The 23,010-nt window shown below is 45.4% G+C and overlaps 1 protein-coding gene across 1 annotated transcript in view; it reads right to left on the bottom strand.

Annotated features, from left to right (window-relative positions):
• The window catches only part of THRB (thyroid hormone receptor beta), a 77,624-nt gene extending 55,087 nt beyond the window's left edge, over positions 1 to 22,537 (bottom strand). The window contains exons 1-2 of the mRNA XM_045006077.1: positions 22,442 to 22,537; positions 8,324 to 8,387 (exon numbers count right to left, since the gene is read on the bottom strand). Of these exons, the coding sequence (XP_044862012.1) occupies positions 8,324 to 8,387; positions 22,442 to 22,516 (139 nt within the window). The 5' untranslated portion in view covers positions 22,517 to 22,537. The remainder of the gene's footprint in view (positions 1 to 8,323; positions 8,388 to 22,441) is intronic.
• Positions 22,538 to 23,010: the final 473 nt, after the last annotated feature.

Genomic DNA, 23,010 nt, shown 5'->3' with positions numbered 1-23,010 from the left:
TGTTCCCATTCTGCAAAGCCAGAAGCAGCCCATAGCATCCTCTCTTTATCAACATAGTAAAATAATAATAATTCCAAGACAAAAACGAGCTAGAATTAAGAAGGTAAATAAATAGCCATTTATTTATGACATTAATACAACCATCATTAGAATGGCCTACAATCGTTATAAAAAATCCTAACTATTTGAGAATGAGGACAAGTGTAGCTGAAGCTCCATAATGAACCTTAACTTTGTTGCCGATTCCCTGCCCATTATATATTTACATGTCTACCAGCATTTCTAAAGTGACTATCACTAATATTATTAGCCAACTCCCAGGGGTGAGATTGTATTATAATGATACATTTTTTCAATTATTGACTACAAATAAAAACATTACATTCTGCAGCTCTGTCAACTCTTTTCTCCCCATGATAAATAAATGTTCATTGTTTTGGTGAATGAGGTCTATAGAGTGAATCGGATATGATTGGATATGTTCTCTGTACCTGAAGGGTGGATTCTTTAACTCACACTTGGAGGATAAGTATGAAAGGAAGATCTAGTGGGGTTTCCAGCCAGTACAGGGAGATGCATGGTTTAGATTGTTTTTGCTAGCTCCTAGTGAAATAGGAGATGGGGAAGGTGTTATTTTAGATATTATCTGGAGATTAAGATGGAGCTCTCTTGACCATAAAATCATAGAATATCAGGGTTGGAAGGGACCTCAGGAGGTCATCTAGTTCAGCTCCCTGCTCAAAGCAGGACCAATCCCCAACTAAATCATCCCAGCCAGGGCTTTGTCAAGCCTATCAAGCTTACTAAAAACCTCTAAGGAAGGATATTCCACCACCTCCCTAGGTAACCCATTCCAGTGCTTCACCACCCTTCTAGTGAAAAAGTTTTTCCTAATATCCAACCTAAACCTCCCCACTGCAACTTGAGACCATTACTCCTTTTTCTGTCATCTGCTACCACTGAGAACAGTCTAGATCCATCCTCTTTGGAACCCCCTTTCAGGTAGTTGAAAGCAGCTATCAAATCCCCCCTCATTCTTCTCTTCTGCAGACTTAAATAATCCCAGTTCCCTCAGCCTCTCCTCATAAGTGATGTGCTTCAGCCCTTTAATCATTTTTGTTGCCCAGTAGGAAGTTGGAATTGGGTAGGATCAAATCCTTAGTATATATATGGAGGATAAGTGAGATTCTGGTGTCTCTGGCCTGTAGCAGAAATAAATGATGGTCTGTGGTTGGGTCTATGAAAAATTTGTGTTGGGTGGACAGTAGTTTTGAGGTCCTTTTAGAAATGTCTCTGTATTGGTTTCTGGTCTACTGGCTCAGGCTGGGAAAGAAGGCAGGAAAATAGATTGATTTAGGTTTTTTTTTAGCTGTTTCAAAATTGTTTTTCATTTGAAATTAACAAACAAGACTTACAACCAGTGGTGAGCTGCAGCCGGTTCGCACAGGTTCGCGGGAACCGGTTGTTAAATTTAGAAGCCCTTTTAGAACCGGTTGTCCCGCGTGGGACAACTGGTTCTAAAAGGGCATTTAAATTTAACAACCGCTCCCTGCTGCGGCCCCAGCTCACCTCAGCTCTGCCTCCACCTCCTCCCATGAATGCTCCGCCCTGCTTCTCCTCCCTCCCTGCTTCCCACGAATCAGCTGTTCGCGTGGGAAGCCTGGGAGGGCTGAGAAGCAAGCAGGCTTCCCGCTCAGGCCCAGGAAGATGAAGCTGAGGTAGGGGTAGAGGGAACGAGGAGGGCTGTGCGCCCCGGCCGCCCTCCGGCCGTGGACCAGCCCGGCCCCGGCCGCCCAGCTCCGGCCGCTTCCCTGCCTGCCCCCGCGTCCCCGACCGCCCGGCTCCGGCCGCAGCCCTTCCCGTCTCCAGCCCGCGGACCTGCCCGGCCCCACGTCCCCGGCCGCCCGGCTCTTGCTGTGGTGCGACGCGGCCCGGCTCCGGTAGCACAGGTCCGGGCACGGCAGTGGCCGCGACCCCACCTACCCGGATGCCCGGCTCCGGACACGGCCCCACGACTCCGGCCCGGCCTGGCCCCGTGGCTCCAGCCGCCCGGCTCCTGCTGTGGTGCCACGCGGCCGGACTCCGGCAGTGCGGGTCCAGGCGCGGCGGTGGCCCCGACTGCCCGGCTCCGGCTCCAGCTCCGGCTGCGTGGCTCTGGCCGCAGCCCTCTGGCTCTGGCCACGGCCCTCCCCGGCTCCAGCCGGCCAGCCGCCTGGCTCCGGCTGCCCAGCTCCCGCCACATCCTCCGGCCCCACGTCTCCGGGCTCCGGCCGCGCGACTCTTGCCCCGTCCCCGCATCCCCGGGCTCCCGGCTCCGTCCCCGAGTCCTTGGGCTCCAGCCGTGCGACTCCTGTCCCGGCCCTACGTCCCCGGGCTCCCGGCTCCGGCCACGGCCGGACTGTAGCGCCATCAGCCACGTCCCGGCAGCGTGGTAAGGGGGCAGGGAGGGGGTGTTGGAGAGAGGGCAGCGGAGTTTGGGGGGGTGGGTGGATAGGGGTTGGGGGGGTCAGAGGGCAGGGAACAGGGGGATTGAATAGGGGCAAGGGTCCTGGTGGGGCAGTCAGAAAGGATCAGGAGTTGGATGGGGCGGTGGGAGGCAGTCAGGGGCAGGGGTTCCAGGGGCAGTCAGGGGACAGAGAGAAGGGGTGGTTGGATGGGGCAGGGGTTCTGGGGGGCCATCAGGAATGAGAGGAGGGGTTGCATGGGGCGGCGGGGGGCAGTCAGGATACAGGGAAGGGGGGTGGATGGGGCAGGGGTCCCTGGGGTGGGGGGGGGTCAAGGAACACGCGGGGTTGGATGGGGCAGGAGTCCCGGGGGGTGGGCCATGACCCCTCGTGGGGTGAGGAGGGAACCGGTTGTTATGATTTTGGCAGCTCATCACTGCTTACAACAACAATAATGTACTGCAATCACTTCAATTTATGGGGGCAGAGTGACAGATGTAACAGAGTGACAACTAGCTAATAGCACAGCTGCAAATGGAATCCAGGACTCCTTACTCATAGTTCCATGCTCTAATCACAAAGCAATGTTTCAGGAAAACAAAGTTCCAAAAGAAAACAGCCTTTGTTCCAAATGAAACTGACCAATCTAATTGTCGAGGAAGTGGCAGGCTGAAATATCCAACATTTTTGAAAATAAGATTTTAGAAACTGACTCAAACATACTGATTTGCTTATTGAGAGCACTAGAAAAGAGGAGAGCACCAAGATTCTAAAAGAATGAACCATGCTTGAGAAAATGGCTTTACAGAGTTTTAAAAAAAAAGTAGAGGGATTTGCTTCCTCCATTCATTATTAAAATTGACCTAAATGTGATTTTATTTTTTTGAAGACAAAAGTGCCTTTTGTTTGGAAAAGGGAATGGTTGTTTACATGAGTTATGACTGCAATATTAAATAAAGCATTCAAATTGGGCACCTTCACAGGTGTACAGAGATAAGCCCTTCTTGTTTTGTGAACATTGAAGTATTTTAGTAGAAACTTGTTTTCTATAAAGCAAAAACAATCCCAATGCAGTGCTAAGAAATAGTATCTTTAAAGGTAAAAACACTGGATAAATAAAAACACAGTTACACCAAAAGAATAAAAAATAACAATAAGCTACCATGTTGACATGGTACCATCTATTAAATGTTATTTTTAACTGCACATTAGAAAATACACCTTCCAAAGTAAAAAGGGCCTTTGTGGAGTGATTCACAGCTTCATGCAAAATCAGCCCACATTATAAATCTTGCTAACCTTTTGAAAATTCCCAATAGCTTACTACAAAGCTGCTGAATCCTGGACTAACCAAACCTTACATTAAAGTATTTACTGTCCTTCTAAAAAGTCCATTAGTTAAAGGAAGTAAAACTTCTCAGTTAGTGGGCTTTTTGTCATGTTTTGCTGGACAAGAACAGGGAGACAACTTGCTGTGCCACACAGTGATGTAGGTTAAATTAAGTTATCCTAAGAAGATCATTGAGGGAATTTATGAGAAATCACTCCTCAAATGATACTTGACAATCAACTGTTTTCCATCTGAATTATTGAAGAGTGCTACAGGTTAATGAGCATTACAGAGAAACAGACTACACAGAAAAGGTGAGAGTTTTATCTGAACCTATTACTTTTCCCAGTTCTTTGAAATTACATAAACTAGTCTTGCAGCTACTCATTTGCAGATAGATTTGTTTTCATAAAAGCTGATTATTTTCCTTCTCCAAATGAGTGACCTATTACAAGAAATATTGCATATTAAGGTCTGCTTTCTGAAAATATGCATTTATGACATTTAAATTCTATTCCCCAACGTAAGCACTTAATTATATTATAATTCCTATCTTGATTCAACTTAATGGTCATTCTTAAACAGAACTGTATTAATATCTGGGAGTTGAAGCCCAATTTCTGGATAAATTGTGAAAAGATATACACTTAGGGTGAAATCCTGGCCCCACTGAAGTTAATGGCAAAAAATCCCGATGACTTCAACAGGACTTAGTATTTTACTTCAGTATATTGTAAAGCAGAAATGAATGTGAGTTTACCGTACACTGCAGCTGTTATTTACTTGCTCACACTTTGGCCCAGACTTGATTCCTTGCTCAGTTCCCACTATAAGTGAGGTCAATGTGAGGTTTGCCTGAGGAAGGACTGCAAGACTGGTGTCTCAAGACTTGACCCTGCCTGCACCAATTGTGTCAATGGATATTTCACCACTGACTTCAACAGAAGCAGGATCAGATCATCAGTGAGTATGTTACTGCTACTCCGGGGTGATGCTTCAAGCATCAGCTCTGCTAGAATATTTGAACAAAGGAAAGTTTTGTTACAGAGTGTTACATTCTTGCTTATTTATTGGAAAGTACATCAACTCAAAGAGAGAGTACCAGTTCCAAGCCTATATTCTATTCTGCATCTGTATTACAGTAGACAAAGTTATATTTCTAGCTGAAAAGGCAGTTTCTGCATAAGCCCTTGTTTCCAAGGTACTTACATCTTACTCTTTGAGTTAACATATCTCACTGCAGTTATGACATTTTGGGCAGGGGGGTAAATACTCACTTGGGCATTTTCTAGCTATCTGTGCATAAATAAAATAACAGATTAAGACATTTCTGGTGCAATTCAAACATGGCTTCTTTAAAAACATCTAATTTGCTATGGAGTTAATCAGAACTGAGAATAAGTGCCTTTAACATGTTTAAAAGAATTTGCTTTTGAAATAACAAAGTTATAATTATACATGCATGTATATTTATACTGTCCATGCATCATACGTAATTTGTCATCATTTATTTAAGTATGTGCTACGATGCTGAAGGCAGCTATTTGAAGGTACCAGCATGCATGTATTTGAAACCACACTCAACTCTGAATCCTACCTGCAGTGTGTGAAACTACCCCTCTTCTTGAATCTCCCCTTTATTTGAATGTGTGATCATTATAATCTGTACTAAACATGTATGTCTCTAAATGCGTACATCACATAGATTGCAATGTTTGAGATTCACAACGGATAATGATAATAAAGATGTACAGACCAACACAATGCATGCCAGACGGGCCGCCTTCCCAGAGACAGAAATTACAGAATTTCATGCACTCTGTAGGACTACTTAGATTCCTGTGGCTATGCTCCAGGGCAAATTAAATGTATTATGAGTCTGCATTCTAATAAATGCACATTCACATTTGTGTAAGAATTTATTTTTTATTTTATTTTCACTTGGCTCTCACATAAAAACACTGCACAATAGTGCCATTTTCAATTTCTTATTTTATACATTTACATACAAAGGAATCCCACTTTCTGAAAAATCAGGCCTCATAAAGTGTGTCACCAAGCCAACTGCCTCCTGTCCTGAACATCCCCTCGTGGCCTGAGGTCAATCTCCAAACAGCCTGCCTCAGTTTCTCCCGTTCACTTATTAAATGCACTCAGGCTTTATGTCCAATAATGTCCCTTCTCCCAGGGTCTAATTTATTGACATAAGACATAAAACAAAACTCAGTCCTGGCGCTTCTCTTTCCCTCCTGAGTCTGCTCTGTGCAGCATTTCCCTGCTAGAGCAAGCCACTCTCAGCCCTACCTGGATGGAGATTTTTTTTCTTTTTTTACTCCCATGGAGTCTGTTTTCCCTGCCCCTTAGCCTTCTTCAGCCCTCTGGTTCTGGCTTCCAGACCCAATCTTTCCCCAGTCAAGGGTCTCCTGCAAGAGCCTCCTGAGCTCTTCTGCACTCTCTGCCATACCTTTCTTTGACTGTTTCTCCCTGAGCATCCTCCTCTTTCCACAGCTTTCTGCTGCTCTTATAGATCCCTGCTCAGATGTGCCTCCTGAGTAACTAGGGTTGACTGTCTCAGGCCTTTAGCCCTTAAAGGGGAAAGCCACCCAAGTTGGGCATCCAAAGATTGAGGCACACAAAATCATTTTGGAAAATTTGGCGTCTCTCTTTATCTTTATGTCTAGCTAGAGAGTCAGACAGACAGACACAGCACACACAAACACACAACATTCACTTCAAAATAATCACACTACTACAATGTTAAAGTTGAGATTTTAAATGCACCAGAATAAAATAATTCAGAAATAATGACTTGCACAGTAACTGTGACTTGGTTATTACACAGAGTGCCAAATCCTGCAATCCTTTTCTCAGGCAAATCTCCTACTGATTTCAGTAAGGACCGGAATGTTTGACCAATATCTACAAAGTAATCAACAGTAATAAAAAATGCAGCATACATGCAAGGGGGCGATGTATAAAAAAGTGAGTAGATATACATTTAGTATACTACAAGATATAATTCGAGGCAAACACACACATTTGGGGCAATATTTTGCTCTCAGTCACATGTGTGTGAATGAATGGTAGCTCCATGGACTTCAGAGAGCAGAATCTAGACCTTTATTTTAATTTATTAAGGATGACCTCCCATCTGGATTTAGACCTTTCTCTAGCAATGCTGTAGGCAAAGATTTGAAAAGCTTTATATTCCAAGCATGCTCCTTTCTCCATTCTCAATCATGCAGGGGGATTACAAGCTGTTTAATAAGAAATTAATTTCATTTCATTTAATAAGAAATGAAAAATTAAAATGGATCAGGATGAAAAACACTCGAGAGCAGCAGCTGCACTGACACTTATTTTAAAATCAGTTTCTTTCACCCAGCCATTTTTGCTTTACACATGTCTGTGGTGCTTACTCCTATTTATAAATGCTAAAGAGCCAAGTTATACCAGTTAACCCCTTCCTTGCATCCAGGGCAGTTCAGTCATACTTCCCCTGGGAAAGCATAATGAGACATTTTGCTTTGGGGAGTCAAAATGTCTCCAGGAGGTCCCAGTCCACAAGGCCAGAGTACTGGGTACTTTTGTGCCCTTTGTGGGTGCAGCTTTCTACCCTCTGCTGCACAGTGCATGGGGGGAGGGACAAAGCCATGACATACCTCTCCTTGCCCCTGTGGGGCACTGGACATTCCCAGGGAGTAGAGATGGAATGCCCCCTGAACACAGTGACTGGAATTCAGTCTGACCTGTTGTGACTTCCCCCAACCAGCTCAAAATGTGCATCCTGCATCTCACACAGGAGCTTTTAAAATACAACATGCAAGTTTTGAATTGATAAAAAGCTATTGAAAAATACCACAGCTTCTTTTTAAAATGTGAATTAAAAAAAAAAGCTAGAAATGTACAGCGAAAGTGAGAGATTCTCTGGGATTCCACATCATTTCTGTATATTGCATCTTTGTAGACATCCCACTCTTGCATTACAGTTTTTTTTACAGCCATGATTCTAATGCTAAGCGAACATTCCCATATTTTATATCTAAAAGGGGGACAGGCTGGTCAAGGAGACTTGAAATGAATTCCAGAGCCTTTCGCCTTGACATCCTCAGCCTCAATTCAGCCCAGATCAGTAGTAAAGAAAGCCATTTTTACAGGATGATTGCTTGATGGTTTGAGTTTATTTCAGTCCAGTCCTTAGAGGACATGTCCTCATCAGAGAAACCACCATGACCCTCGACACAGTTGGTAGCAATTGCCACCGTGTTGGCAGTTTCAGCAGAGAAGTCCACGAAGGCATGGTCACAGAGAATGAACTACTCCCTCCCTCCGTGCAGCAGGCCCCTCCAGCAGGGGAGTTGAGGCACATCATCAGGGTGATATGGGGGAATCTTGCTACCCGACTTATACCTGTTCTGGGAGTACAAGGAGGACTTCTGTCTCCAGGACCAATTCATTTCAGAACCTTTGAAAAGCACTCAATGCCCATAAAATATTATATATTATTTTAATTGACACTGTGTAGAGATTTCAAAGAAAATATGGGTACCTGACATACTGCTGGGAGTTATGGATAAGTAATCATTCTCATTCTTCTTTTTCACCAATATCACCTGCCAAGAGGAGAAAAAAAAATATATGTGATACATCCACAAATGTAAAATAGTTGGGCTAACAGTGTGTAAACAGGATAAGACATTTTTGGTACTGGATGCTACAGTCCATGTCTGCTGGCATTTCACATTGCACTGAAGCTGAGGTGCCTTGCACCACTGCAGAGGGCAAAAAGTGTGAGCTACTGCCTGAATCCTGGCAGAGCTGTGGAAGACCAGGTCTCCAAATGCATAGTCAGAGATCATGTCCTGTGAGAGAAGAATGTTCCCACTCACACCACGGAACTACCAGCCAGGGGACTGCTTCCTCTAGATTTTATGGAGAAGGTTCCACTGGGCCCTCATTAATATGTAGTTTTGGAACATATATTATATACCAGGGAATTTGGCCCATTATGCATGTTTACAGGTTTTTAAAATTCTCTTTTATGTTATTGTTTCTAGTGAAGCCTGTATATTAGTCAGAAGTACGGTAGTAAGCAAGGAGTCAAAAGAATTAGAAGGCCTCGGCTTCCCATCACATTGCTTCTTCTAGAATCATCTGACTGCAGAAAATTTGTCACATACAAGTCTTCTAACCTTTACAAATTTCTCATAACCAAATGTGGCATTATTTTCACTAGAATAGCAAAACATTCCTTGTTTCTTATTATTCTTAAGCCTTTGAACAATGGCATTCTCCACATTGCCTATAAAGTTAAGGTCACAAGGACTTTATACATACAAACATCTCCCTCTCTCGCCACATGTGCACACACATACCCTTGTAATACATGTATACTTATTGACACCCCTCTACTAAGCAGTAGCAAATGTCTACAGATCAGTACCGTATTGAAAGAGAAATCAGTGACACAGAGTAGGGGTGTCATCTTAGTGCAACCTGTTTATTTTAAACTATATACATCAGTTCTGAGACAGAGGTGCCACAAACAGCGCACAGGAATCTCAGCCCAAACACTGACGCCCAGTTCCTAAGAAGCAACTCTGCCCCTAGCCGTGACTCTAGTTACTGACATGATGACAGAGAACAAATTCTTCTGCCGCTTGCAACAGCCCCTCCAATGAGAAATGACATCACAAAAATAAAAACAATGTAGCATTTCTTCCAAGACCAAACAGTGCTCACATACTAAGGAAAAGAACCATAGGACTACATGTAACAGCACCATCTGGTGCCTTCCACCATAACAATATCATTTATCTCCCTTGCTGTTTCTCCCACCACATCCATTTCTATCTACGTATTTCATGACATCTATCTGAGAATATGTATGTTTCACCAAAAAGGAAAATGCGTGAATATAAAGCTTTAAAAATGCAAAGATGCCTTTAGAACTTCATAATATCTTGCAGGGGCCATGTAAGTTACTTGTGTTTTCCTCCCACTATTCAATGAAAGCTTTTCGGATACGTATTCTTATTTTCTTTAGATTTATTTGGGTTCTAGGGACACTTCCACCCCTTCTTGAGAGATAATGGTCCTGATCTCCAGCTAAGGTTCTGCCCATAAAATTTATAGTAAAGTTGTTAGCATTATTTCACAATAACCAATACATCCATTACTTAGTTGTTGTATGGCGTCTTTCTTATAGACAAGTACTACAAAACATAATATTTCCTCCAGTAATTAAATCAAATAACTTAACTGTAAAAGCAATGCAAGCTTTAGATATTGTAAGCAAGAAGATGCTCTATGGATAGTGTGATTACTTGAACTGAAAATCCCTTTAAAAATTAAACCAGAGGATACATTGTTAAAATAAATACCCCTATTTCCTATATTCATTACCACACCAGTTACAGTACGGGAAAGTAAATGCTTGAGGTAAATGTGGGCTCCTAACCCACAAAAAGTCAGAGTAATCAATCAGGCTTTGTAAAAGCAGCAAAGAATCCTGTGGCACCTTATAGACTAACAGACGTTTTGCAGCATGAGCTTTCGTGGGTGAATACCCACTTCTTCAGAAGAAGTGGGTATTCACCCACGAAAGCTCATGCTGCAAAACGTCTGTTAGTCTATAAGGTGCCACAGGATTCTTTGCTGCTTTTACAGATCCAGACTAACACGGCTATCCCTCTGATACTTGACAATCAGGCTTTGAACATGGAACTCCACAGGGACTTGGAAGAACAGAATGGACCACCACAAAACTGTGGCATAACTTCTCACTGTCTTTATTTCAACCTAGAAGCTGGAACACCAGCTGCACACCCTCTCCACTATCTATGTGGAAGAGCCCTGGGTCTCTAGTAGCCCTTCTGTGTTGGCCTACATGGGCCTGCCATGGAAACCCCTCTGCAGGCTGTAGAGGGCACAAAGACCCCACTGCATGTCTGCTCCACCTGTGATCCCTCATACAGGGCTACCATGGGTGTAAGGCAGTGCTACCAATTAATTTGATGTCATGCCAGCAAATATTGAAAATCAGCCAATCATATTTTGAAGACCCATGTCAGAGTCCCCAAATAAAATCTGTCTGATGTGTTTAAGGTAAAACAAGAAAAACGTTTTTCCATTTATCAGGTCTGCCTGTCCACATTACCTCTTCTTGATTAATTACGTGGCTGGAACCCCTTACTATAATTTGGCTGGCATCATGTTATCCTCTAGCTCCCTCTAGTGCACCATTGATATTAACCATGAACAGGCTGTCATACGCAGCTGTGAGTTATGAAACTGAGCCAGTCAGATCCACTAAAGTGACAGGGGAAGTGTGCTCCAGCAATGAAGAAAGTACAACAGTACTAATGTGTTAAACGAGTGATACACTGGGAGTAGAAAGCTAGCAAGAAACAGTCAGTAGTGTGAAAAAAAGGAGACGGGAGCCAAAAAAGGATTAGCAGAGACGCATGCAGAAGTGCGTACATAAGCAGGTGAAAGAAGCTCTCCTTGGGAACCTGGGCAGGGTACAGATCTGAATTTAGAGCCACACATAATATAAAATAAGAAACAGCTGCATTTAATCTTTTGAGTCTCCTTGAGCTTCACTCTCATGATTTATGATGCTGGCACAAACCCCTAACGAAATTATAGCCCTATAATTCACTGTTATTTATTCTCTCTTGACATGATTAGAAACCTACTAGTCCAGTGTTAGGATTTTTCGATATGAGCCCTCATAATGTAATGTATTTGTATATTGTTTTCATTGTAACTTGTTCTTAATTTGTTTTCATCATTTTTGATCCATTTAGCCTGACATGTTTGATAAACCAAGTTCCCAAAGTATTTAAAGGATCTCAACTTTTATGGTAATTATAACAGCAAGTAAGAAAATAAAACCTGCTGGGTGAAGGTTTTATGGGACAAAAGTTAAAATAATCAGCCTCCTTGCATGTTCTGATGTATTTGTGTCTCCTCTTTCCCTGCCCTACTGGCTGCCTGAAAGCAAATCTGGACTCTTCTTAGAAATAACAGTATGTTCTTTAATCTTTAGGTGCAAAACAGATATTCTGTTTCACTTTTGCCATGTACAAACAAGTATAAACAGAGGCTACAAAGAAAACGTTATTCTTTTTCTACTGACATCTTGTGGAACTCTGAGGTATTTTATACTCTGCCAAACAACAAATTAAACAGGAAACTAGTAAACATAGATCAGGTCTGTTCCTACTCCCATTAAAGTCAGGATCAGACCCGTTCCAACATGCCAGTGGAACTAGTGAATCTCATCAATAAACCAGTTGCCTGAATGTAATTGTGGTTAGGTGACTTACTGACAATCATATACAGTACCCTTAAAAACAAATCATCACATTTTGGAAATAAAGCTAGTCCCTCCTGTAAATAATTAGTTACTAGTCTTAAAATTATTGTCTACAGGCCAATTTAAGAAAGAAATAAAGAAAAGTAAAAGCTTTTTCAGCCAATTATGTTTTAAGGGTCAACACTCTGCAATGGGAGTTTTGCCATTTTCCTCAATGAGACTAGTACTTGGCATGAAGTAATCACTCATGTAAAAATTCAGGAGGAAATGAGTGAAAGGAAAGATGACCATTTGTTTAGGTCACTACACTGAGGCCTTGTCTACACTACAAGACTATTTCGAATCTACTTAAGTCGAATTTGTGGATTCGACCTTATGAAGTCGAATTTGTGTATTCACAGTAAATACACTAATTCGAATTTCTGAGTCCACATTAACAGGGCCGGCATCGACTTTCGAAGCGGTGCACTGTGGGAAGCTATCCCACAGTTCCCGCACTCCCCGCTGCCCATTGGAATGCTGGGTAGAGCTCCCAATGCCTGCTGGGGACAAAATGTGTCGAGGGTGGTTTTGGGTAACTGTCGTCATCGAACCGTCAATCACGCCCTCCCTCCATGAAAGCGCCGGCGGGAAATCTGTTCGCGCACTTTTCTGGTCAGTTACAGCGCGGACGCCACAGCACTGCGAGCATGGAGCCCGCTGCGATCATCGCTGCACTTATGGCCGTTGTCAACTCCTCGCACCTTATCGTCTACCTCTTCCACAGTCAGCTGCTGAGAAATCGGGCGAGGAGGCTCCGGCAGCGCGGTGAGGAGAGTGGCGCAGACCTCTCAGAAAGCAGGGTACGCCGCGCAGTGGAGATCATGGTGGCAATGGGTCAAGTTCATGGTGTGGAAAGGCGATTCTGGGCCCGGGAAACAAGCACAGACTGGTGGGACCGCATAGTGCTGCAGGTCTGGGATGAATCACAGTGGCTGCGAAACTTCAGGATGCGTAAGGGCACTTTCCTTGAACTCTGTGACTTGCTGGCCCCTGCCCTGAAGCACCAGGACACACGGATGCGAGCAGCCCTGAGTGTGCAGAAGCGAGTGGCCATAGCCCTCTGGAAACTTGCAACGCCAGACAGCTACCGGTCAGTAGCGAACCACTTTGGCGTGGGCAAATCTACCGTGGGGATTGCTGTCATTCAAGTAGCCCACGCAATCGTTGAGCAACTGCTCTCAAAGGTAGTGACTCTGGGAAACGTCCAGGTCGTCATAGATGGCTTCGCCGCGATGGGATTCCCAAACTGCGGTGGGGCTATAGATGGGACTCACATCCCTATCCTGGCACCAGCCCACCAGGCCAGCGAGTACATTAACCGAAAGGGCTACTTTTCAATGGTGCTGCAAGCACTGGTGGACCATAGGGGACGTTTTACCAACATCTTCGTCGGGTGGGCGGGCAAGGTTCATGACGCGCGTGTGTTCAGGAACTCTGGTCTGTTTAGACGCCTCCAGGCAGGAACTTTCTTCCCGGACCACAAAATAACGGTTGGGGATGTGCAGATGCCTACAGTGATCCTCGGGGACCCAGCCTACCCGCTAATGCCCTGGCTCATGAAGCCCTATACAGGCGCCTTGGACAGTGAGAAGGAACTCTTCAACTACCAGCTGAGCAAGTGCAGAATGGTGGTGGAGTGTGCTTTCGGACGTCTTAAGGGGAGGTGGCGGAGCTTACTGACTCGCTCGGACATCAGCGAAAAGAATATCCCCGTAGTTATTGCTGCTTGCTGTGTGCTCCACAATGTCTGTGAGAGCAAGGGCGAGACCTTTTTGGCCGGATGGGAGGTTGAGGCAAATCGCCTGGCTGCTGTTTACGCTCAGCCAGACACCCGTGCCGAAAGAATATCCCAGCGGGAAGCGCTGTGTATCCGGGAGGCTTTGAAAGCAAGTTTCCTCGGAGAGCAGGGTAACCTATGACTCTCCACTTGATTTTAAGAGAAGCTGATCCTGGGCCTGTGTCTCTATGTGTTGAGTGAGATCTGCGGTTACATACCCCGTTCTCCAAGTTTCCCCCACTTCCAAAACACGTTTTAAAACAAATTAAACGGAACAGTTATTGTTAATAAATCTTTCTTTTACTTTGCATTTCTGTTCAGGGTTTGAAACATGGACGCATACTGTGCTGGGTACGGTGTGCACTGATGTACAGACCGCTTGTACAATACAGGACGGACAGCCTCCTGCTCCTACATAGGTCTCTGGGGTGGGGGACGGTTGCAAGTGGTTGTGCATGTAGGGGTGGGTTTGCAGGAAGGGGCGAGTGGTGCCGTCTTTGGATAGGGATTTGGATGCAGGCTCTGGGCTGTGGGTTTGGGCGTAGGAAGGGGTGAGGGGTGTGGGGGAAGGGTGAGTATCTGTCCGTGGATGAGGGCTCTTGTTGGGGCTCAGGGCAGCGGAGAGGATCGCGCCTACGGTGGAAGTGCATGGTAAGGGCAGCATGCCTTAACATTAGGGGGTGGCAGGCGCTAGGACCGTGGACAAGCGTACACATCACAGAATGACCCGGGGCAGCATACACCACACAGAGTGACCCTGGTGACTACTGACTGCAGTCTGTGTGTGCCCTGCAGTTGATCCTGCCCCCGATAGTCTGTACCCTGCTAATGTAGGCTATCCCGTGCAATTATAAATCCCCTGCCCCCCCCCACATACACAGTCTTCTGACACGAAAGACGTGACGGAAAGAGTGAACAACAGCAAACAGCTTTTATTAATCTACTACATAGTGGGGTGATGAAACTTGGATTTGGGACTGGGTGATCCTGTAAGGGAAGCGCTTCTACACAGTTATAGCGTCAGAGGTGTGTGGTACATTAGCGCTCAGCTGTGGTGCAGTGACAGTTCTCACGGCCCCTACCGCCCCTCCGTCTTGTAATTTTCGGTGAGGGGGGGACAGGACTTCTTGGCGTTGGAGGGTGGTTGCAGATACAGTGCAGGGGGGCTCTCTCCTCCTGCCTGCGGTCCTGCAGAACATCAACAAGGCACCAGAGCGTGTCCGTTTGCTCCCTCATTAGCCCAAGCAGCGTTTGAGTCGCCTGCTGGTCTTCCTGCCGCCACCTGTCCTCCCGTTCGCTGTGTGAGCGCTGCTGCTGAGAGAGGGTCTCCCTCCACTGGCTCTGCTGGGCCGCCTCGGCTCTGGAGCAGGCCATCAGTTCCGCGAACATCTCGTCCCGAGTCTTTTTCTTTCGCCGCCTAATCTGAGCCAGCCTCTGCGAGGGGGATGCCGGGGCAGTCCGGGAAAGAGCAGAAGCTGTGTGATGGGAAACAGTAAGTGATTTCCTTGAACAGATACATGTTTGCGAACAGTGAACACAGTCTAGTCAGTTTCTCTGAACAAGACCATACAGGGCACCAAGTTCCACGAGATCTCAGGACAAGTTCGAGATTTCGGAATACGCTCTCATTGGCGGCGCCATTGCACAGGAGAGCGGACAAGCGGGGAGAGACAGCTGAATCCGTCTTGCAGACAGTCCTGGTAAGCCTTAAAGTAGATAATGCTTATCAGTTAGTGGATAGCTGTGCTCTCCTGCTAAAGGCAATCTGGAAAGCAGAAAGGCTGAGCCTTTTCCAGCCCCTCCCGCCAGTGCACGGGAAAGATCAATGTATGCTTGTTCTCTGTGGCCTCCAGCACGTGGCTGTTAAGCGAGGGTCGTTGTTATGCAACCTAATTTTAAACCATTAACAATAGTAACAATACACTAATTGCCCTACTTAGATGCAGCCTGTCCAGAACGACATCACCCTGAGGCGGGTCACTCGGAGTCAGAGAGAGCGGATGCTAATGGAAGCCCTGCACAGACCAGGACCATATGCAGCAATGCTGGTGGAGGCGATGATTCCTCTCTACATTAGGATGTCCTGGCGCGGAAGAGTGTGCTTCCACGGGGCACCCAATAAGGCACCTCTCCCCAGGAACCTCCTGCGGAGGCTTTTCGAGCAGCTCTCTGAGAGCTTTGTTGAACTGTCCCAAGAGGATTATTGTTCAATCCCTATATGTGTGGACCTACTATTTATATAGTTTGACATTTAAAATTTTGTATATAGTATTTCTATTTTTTCTATACCTGTTTTTTAAAAAATAAATGTTTCCATGTTTATAGCACTTACCGCCTGATCCTTCCCCTGATTCTGAGTCCGGGTTAACGGGCGGGAACGGTTGGTAGGGGATCTCTGTGAGGGTGATGAAGAGATCCTGGCTGTCAGGGCAAGCGGTATTGTGTTCGCTGTCGCCTGCGCCGTCCTCCACAAACCCTTCCTCATCTTCCCCATCGGCGAACATCGCCAAGGAACTGTCCAGGTACACTATGCCATCCTCAGAGTCCACGGTCACTGGTGGGGCAGTGGTGGCAGACCCACCGAGAATGGCATGCAGTGCCTCGTAGAAGCGGCATGTCTGGGGCTGTGCTCCGGAGCGTCCGTTTGCCGCTCTGACTTTTTGGTAACCTTGTCTCAGGTCCTTGACTTTCACGCGGCACTGCATCGCATCCCGGCTGTATCCTTTGTCTATCATGGCTTTGGAGACCTTCTCGAAGGTCTTTGCATTCCGCTTGTTGGAGCGCAGCTCCGAGAGCACAGACTCCTCGCCCCACACAGCGATCAGATCCATGACTTCCCGGTCAGTCCATGCTGGGGACCTCTTTCTATTCTTGGATTGCCCGGACTCCTCTGCTGGAGAGCTCTGCATCGTTGCAGGTGCTGCGGAGCTCGCCCCGATGTCCAACCAGGACGTCAGATTCAAAGTGCCCAGACAGGAAAAGGAATTCAAATTTTCCCGGGTCGTTTCCTGTGTGGCTGGTCAGAGCATCCAAGCTCGGACTGCTGTCCAGAGCGTCAACAGAGTGGTGCAGTGTGGGATAGCTCCCGGAGCTACTAAGTTCGATTAGCATCCACACCTAGCCTAATTCGAGCTAGCCATGTCGAATTTAGCGCTACTCCACCTGTCGGGGTGGAGTACCAAATTCGAACTAAAGAGCCCTCTAGTTCGAATTAAATGGCTTCTTGGTGTGGACGGTTGAGCGGTTAGTTCGAATTAATGCTGCTAAATTCGACTTAAAGTCCTAGTGTAGACCAGGCCTGAGACTCAATAGATCTGTCACTGCTACAGACCTCTTGTGTGATTTGGAGCAAGTCACTTAATCTTTCTGTGCCTCAGTTCCCTATCGGTAAACCTGAAAGATGACTTCCTTCCTCTTCCTCTTGTATGTGTAGCTCACTGGGGCAGGGACTGCCTCCTGCTCTGAGTAGATACAGCAACAAGCACAATTGGGCGCTGATTGGTTGGGGTCGCTAACCGCTGCTGTCTTACAACTAATAAATGAAGTGGGTTTTTATTAGCTGTTTTATAGATGACAATGATTTTAATAGTGTTTCTTGATTCAATTCTGGAATTAATAATTAAAGTTTCATCCTGCATTTTATCTGCAGTAAATAAAATAACTTCCTTTTAAGGAATGTGGCAAGTTGCAGGGAACAGTTCAGTCTGTGCTGTTGATCTGTTTTGTTGTCCCAAAAGTCAAATGTCTTTCTCTATAGATCCACAAGGGCACACTTTTTCCACTCTTTAGACAATCTCTGTGGAAGAATATCCTTTAGTGCTGGGCTTAGGACTCCACTTTTTATAAGGAGGAGCCCTCTGGCCCTGCTATACCACTGACTTTAGCACCCCCATTTCTCACCTTGGCTCTTCCAGCCAGTCCAAAAGAACAGGAACTCTGGTTACAGATTTTACCCCTTTGGGAAGCTATGCAATCAGCAGATGCTTGCAGGGACACAGTGCAGCCTTTTCAAACCAAGGCAGCTTTTATGTCTACACTTAGGCCTTGACTACACTTGAGTTACAGGACTGTTAGTGGCTTTATAGAGCTGTAACTCACTCCCCGTCCACACTGGCAAGGCACATACAGCGCTGTATCTCCCTGGCTACAGCGCTGCTTGTACTCCACCTCCACGAGAGGAATAAAGAGTATAGCGCTGCTGCTGCAGTGCTGGGGTGCCAGTGTAAACAGGGAATAATCTTAGTTCGCTGTAACTGACCTCCGGGAGCTTCCCATAATCCTTTTAAGTAAAGATTACTCTCTTTGTTTTGTTGTGAACTCCGGGCTCCCGAAGCTGCTTATCAAAAAAACAAACACAGCTACTGTTTGCTGTGAATGAGCAGAGGCAGGAGGCTCCCTTTGGAACGCCCACAGCTAGTGTTTGCTTGAAGAGAGGGGGAGGGATGGGGCTTGAGGAGAGAAGCGGCATGGTGTGTGGGAGGGAGGGAGCGGAGGGAGGAGGTCCGTTTCGGGGAGGCTGCTTATCAGCTACTGTTTGCTTTCAGTGAGTGAGAGAGGGGTGGGGTACACCCATGGTATGCCCACATCTCGAATACTGTGTACACATGTGGTCTCCTCACCTCAAAAAAGATATACTGGCACTAGAAAAGGTTCAGAAAAGGGCAACTAAAATGATTAGGGGTTTGGAAAGGGTCCCATAGGAGGAAAGATTAAAGAGGCTGGGACTCTTCAGCTTGGAAAAGAGGAGACTAAGGGGGGATATGATAGAGGTATATAAAATCATGAGTGATGTGGAGAAAGTGGATAAGGAAAAGTTATTTACTTATTCCCATAATACAAGAACTAGGGGTCACCAAATGAAGTTAATAGGCAGCAGGTTTAAAACAAATAAAAGGAAGTTCTTCTTCATGCAGCGCACAATCAACTTGTGGAACTCCTTACCTGAGGAGGTTGTGAAGGCTAGGACTATAGCAGCGTTTAAAAGAGAACTGGATAAATTCATGGCGGTTAAGTCCATAAATGGCTATTAGCCAGGATGGGTAAGGAATGGTGTCCCTAGCCTCTGTTTGTCAGAGGATGGAGATGGATGGCAGGAGAGAGATCACTTGATCATTGCCTGTTAGGTTCACTCTCTCTGGGGCACCTGGCATTGGCCACTGTCGGTAGACAGATACTGGGCTAGATGGACCTTTGGTCTGACCCGGTACGGCCGTTCTTACGTTCTTATGTCGGAACTTGCAAGGCAGGGCGCTGACACAGTGTCGGCTCCAAAAATCCACTCTCTCTCTCCCCCACACTCCCTGTCACACTCCACTCCAGCCCCCTCTTTTGAAAAGCACGTTGCAGCCACTTCAACGCTGGGATAGCTGCCCATAATGCACCGCTCCCATTGCCGCTGCAGATGCTGCAAATGTGGCCATGACAGTGCGCTGGCAGCTGTCAATGAGGCCACACTGCAGCGCTTTCCTTACTCAGCTGTACAAAGACAGGTTTAACTCCCAGTGCTGTACAGCTGCAAGTGTAGCCATACCCTTAAACTGTAACAACAGCACCACTGCAGCTGCACTGCTGTAGCATTTCAGTGTAGACGCTCACTACAATAATGGGGGAGGGGGTTTCTCCCATCACTGAAGTTAATCCATCTCCGTGAGAGGTGATACTAGGTTGATGAAAGAAACACTGGGGGTTAGGTCACTTAATTATGTTGCTCACGGCTGTGGATTTTTCACACTCCTGAGCAACGTAACTGAGTCAACCTAACTTTTTAGTGTAGACCTGGCCTGAGTCAACTGGAATACAGTATTGAAGTGTCCTAAGGCTAGAATGGAAAGAGTTCTGATACCCAAGTGCTCACATAGGTGGGTCTGAGTTGTTCCTTTGTTCCCAGTCCCAGTCAAGCTGCTTCCACATTTCCTTTCCCTTGGCTGCCAGTTGTTAAAAGTTAATGTCCAGTCACTTGTCTTCCATTGTAGCTCCAATGCAACCCTATTCATATGTAAACAATTCTTGGTAGTTCATTCATACCAACTCAGACCCACCTATGTAACTCTGACCCATTCCCTCTCCCAAGAAAAAAATTAGTCCCTTCATAACCAGTGGGTAACATTACAAAATGAGAGGGAAAACTGAGCTACGCGGGTTTTTTTGTTAAAATAATACCCAAATGCCCCTCATTCTTCACAGTTTTCGCTGGATCTAGTATTGTAATCTGTTTGATGGGTGAGTGGTATCTAAATTAGCTACAGAACTTTCCTCCTTGGAGGCTGGTTAAGTGTGGAGGATGTTAGAGAAAAACTGGTTCTCATTCAAAATCAGTTACTGATCTAAAAAGGTTGTAAAAGGGTACAAATAGCATCCAGGCAGGAGATTTATGGGGCAAATCCCTTCTCCACAACAGGCCAGTAATATATGGGATTCATACATTATGAATGTTAGTGCCTACCTTTCCCTTTCTGCACTCCACAAATGATACAACTTTTACATGAGAGAAAAAAAGTGGATGATGTAATATCTTCTGGTCTGGGAAAGATAATCAGTTGGGCCACAGCTAACTACATGGTAGAACAGATTGTATTTAGTGGTGACATTCTGATTACCTGTCCCAGACCTGAAGAGGAGCTCTGTGGAGCTCAAAAGCTTGTCTCTTTAACCAGCAGAAATTGCTCTAATAAAAGATATTACCTCACCCACCTTTTCTTTCTCATATCCTGGGACGAACACAGATGCAAACAACTACAGACAAACAGTAGCTACACTGTGCACCTTTTAGCGGCACAGCTGTGTCGCTAAAATCTGCGTAGTGTAGACAAAGCCTAAATCAATGTAACTTATGTTACTCAGAGGCGTGGCTTTTTCACACCCATGAGCCACGTAAGTTGCATCAATTGAAGCAGCAGTGTAGACAAGCCCTCAGATTTGTCCAAACAGAAGAAACACTAGAAATGGCTACATACTGTGCCTTTCCCCGTATCATATCTTAGGATTCCTAGTCTCCACTGGCTAGAGAAGGGCATATTTGGAATTCATTCACAAACCTGGGTTTCCAGTTTAGCAACACATCAGTTTGTTTGACTGACAAGCCATGTGCCAGTTATTGTTCTTACTCTTTTTCATCATCACAAAAGGTGATTAACCAATTAACTTTAACCAGTTTGGTTAAACACACACGCCACCAAACTCCTCCTCTCTCATACGAACTCACTAGATTAAACAACAAACCTGAGAGGGATTGAATGGCTCAAAAGATTAGGCATGGGGTACTGAGGCCTTTCACCGCTATATCACTGTTTCAGATCTAAGCAGTGGCTGATAGTCTTTAGCATCTAATGGCTGTTTTGGTTAGGTATGCCAAATGATTTTGCAGTTTGAGTTCAGTCCCTGGTGGACAAATGGTCGCATCACAAAAGAAAGTCTTACTGGCAAATGTCAGCAGAGATGCCAAGGACTGAATGGTCATGAAGAGAAATGACTGACTGACTGACTTTTCACCTGGTCCCCTTCCAGAAAAAAGCTGTTAGGCAACATGGAGAAGCCAGCACAGTGTTGCCTATCTATAAGGTCTACACTACCACTTAAATCGATATAATTTATGTCGCTTGGGTGTGTGAAAAAAATCACAAACACCAAGTGACGCAAGTTACAGTGACCTAAGAGCTGACAACACCTGCGCTATGTTGTGGGAGATACTCTCCCGCTGACATAGCTACCGCTTCTCGCAGAGGTGGAGTAATTACGCCGATGGGAGAGAGCTGTCCCATCGGCATAGAGCATCTTCACCAGATGCGCTAATTCGGCCCAGCTGCATTGGGGCAGCTCTGCCAATGTAGAGCTTCTAGTGTAGACTAGTCCTCAATCTCCAGTACTGTACTGTCAATCTAGCATCTGCCAGAAAGCACTAACAATTCTGTCAAAAGCATTAGGCCAGTCTCTCTTTCATAACGTAGCTAGTCTCCCGAATCTTCTCTTTTTTAAAGCCTATCACAGTCTAGTGTGATAAAGTCAAGGCATTGAACAGGTTCTAAAGTCTATAATTACATTGCCAGCAGTAAATAATATACTTTCAGTGCACACTTGTAGACAGACTTGCCAGGTAACAAAATGGCTTCCATTAATGTACTGCCAACATTTCTTGTGTATGTTGAATCAAAAGTGACCTTGATATCTTCATATGACTCAACATATGACTTTATAACATGATTGACAACAGAAATGCCCATGCACTTCCCCAGGGCTAAGCTGAATGTACACCACGTGGGAGCTAATAAAATTAGGTGCTGAGTCTTGGAAGGTTGTATATATATTTAAATACCACTGATTGGAGGTCACTTCCCAGTCCCAAGAGGAGTGCAGCAAATTAGATTATCGTGCCCTTTAAGAAAAAATTGGGAGACTTGTCCATTCATTTTCAGCTAGACGAAAAGGTGGTTCTGACTCTGTCACTCAGTTGCTGTGTGACCTTAGGAAAATTACTTATCCTCTCTGTTCCTCAGTTAGCCCATATGATAAATGGGTATAATAATATATACCTCCATCAGAGAGGTGTTATGATGCTTAAATGAGTAGCATTGTCCTGGATTGTCTCCAGATCTGATTCTTCCCATGTCAGATGGTGGGCTAGCAGGCTCCACAACACCACTCTCCCTCTTCCATATTCCACCAGAGGGTGTTCTGTGAGTCTGGAGTCTGCAACAGGGGAGAAGGTGAAGGAAATAACAAGAATTTTGGTTATAAATTGGGGTCACATCAGTTGGAAGTAACAGAGGAGAAGAAGGACCTCAGAGTATTGGTTGATCACAGGATGACTATGAGCCGCCAATGTGATATGGCTGTGAAAAAAGCTAATGTGCTCTTGGGATGCATCAGGCGAGGTATTTCCAGTAAAGATAAGGAGGTGTTGGTACCATTATACAAGGCACTGGTGAGACCTCATCTGGAATACTGTGTGCAGTTCTGGTCTCCAATGTTTAAGAAGGATGAATTCAAACTGGAACAGGTTCAGAGAAGGGCTACTAGGATGATCCAAGGAATGGAAAACCTGTCATATGAAAGGAGACTCAAAGAGCTTGGCTTGTTTAGCCTAACCAAAAGAAGGCTG

This window comes from Mauremys mutica, chromosome 2, assembly GCF_020497125.1.
Source record: "Mauremys mutica isolate MM-2020 ecotype Southern chromosome 2, ASM2049712v1, whole genome shotgun sequence".
Classification (NCBI taxonomy): domain Eukaryota; kingdom Metazoa; phylum Chordata; order Testudines; family Geoemydidae; genus Mauremys; species Mauremys mutica.
This window is presented reverse-complemented; position numbering and strand designations above follow the sequence as displayed.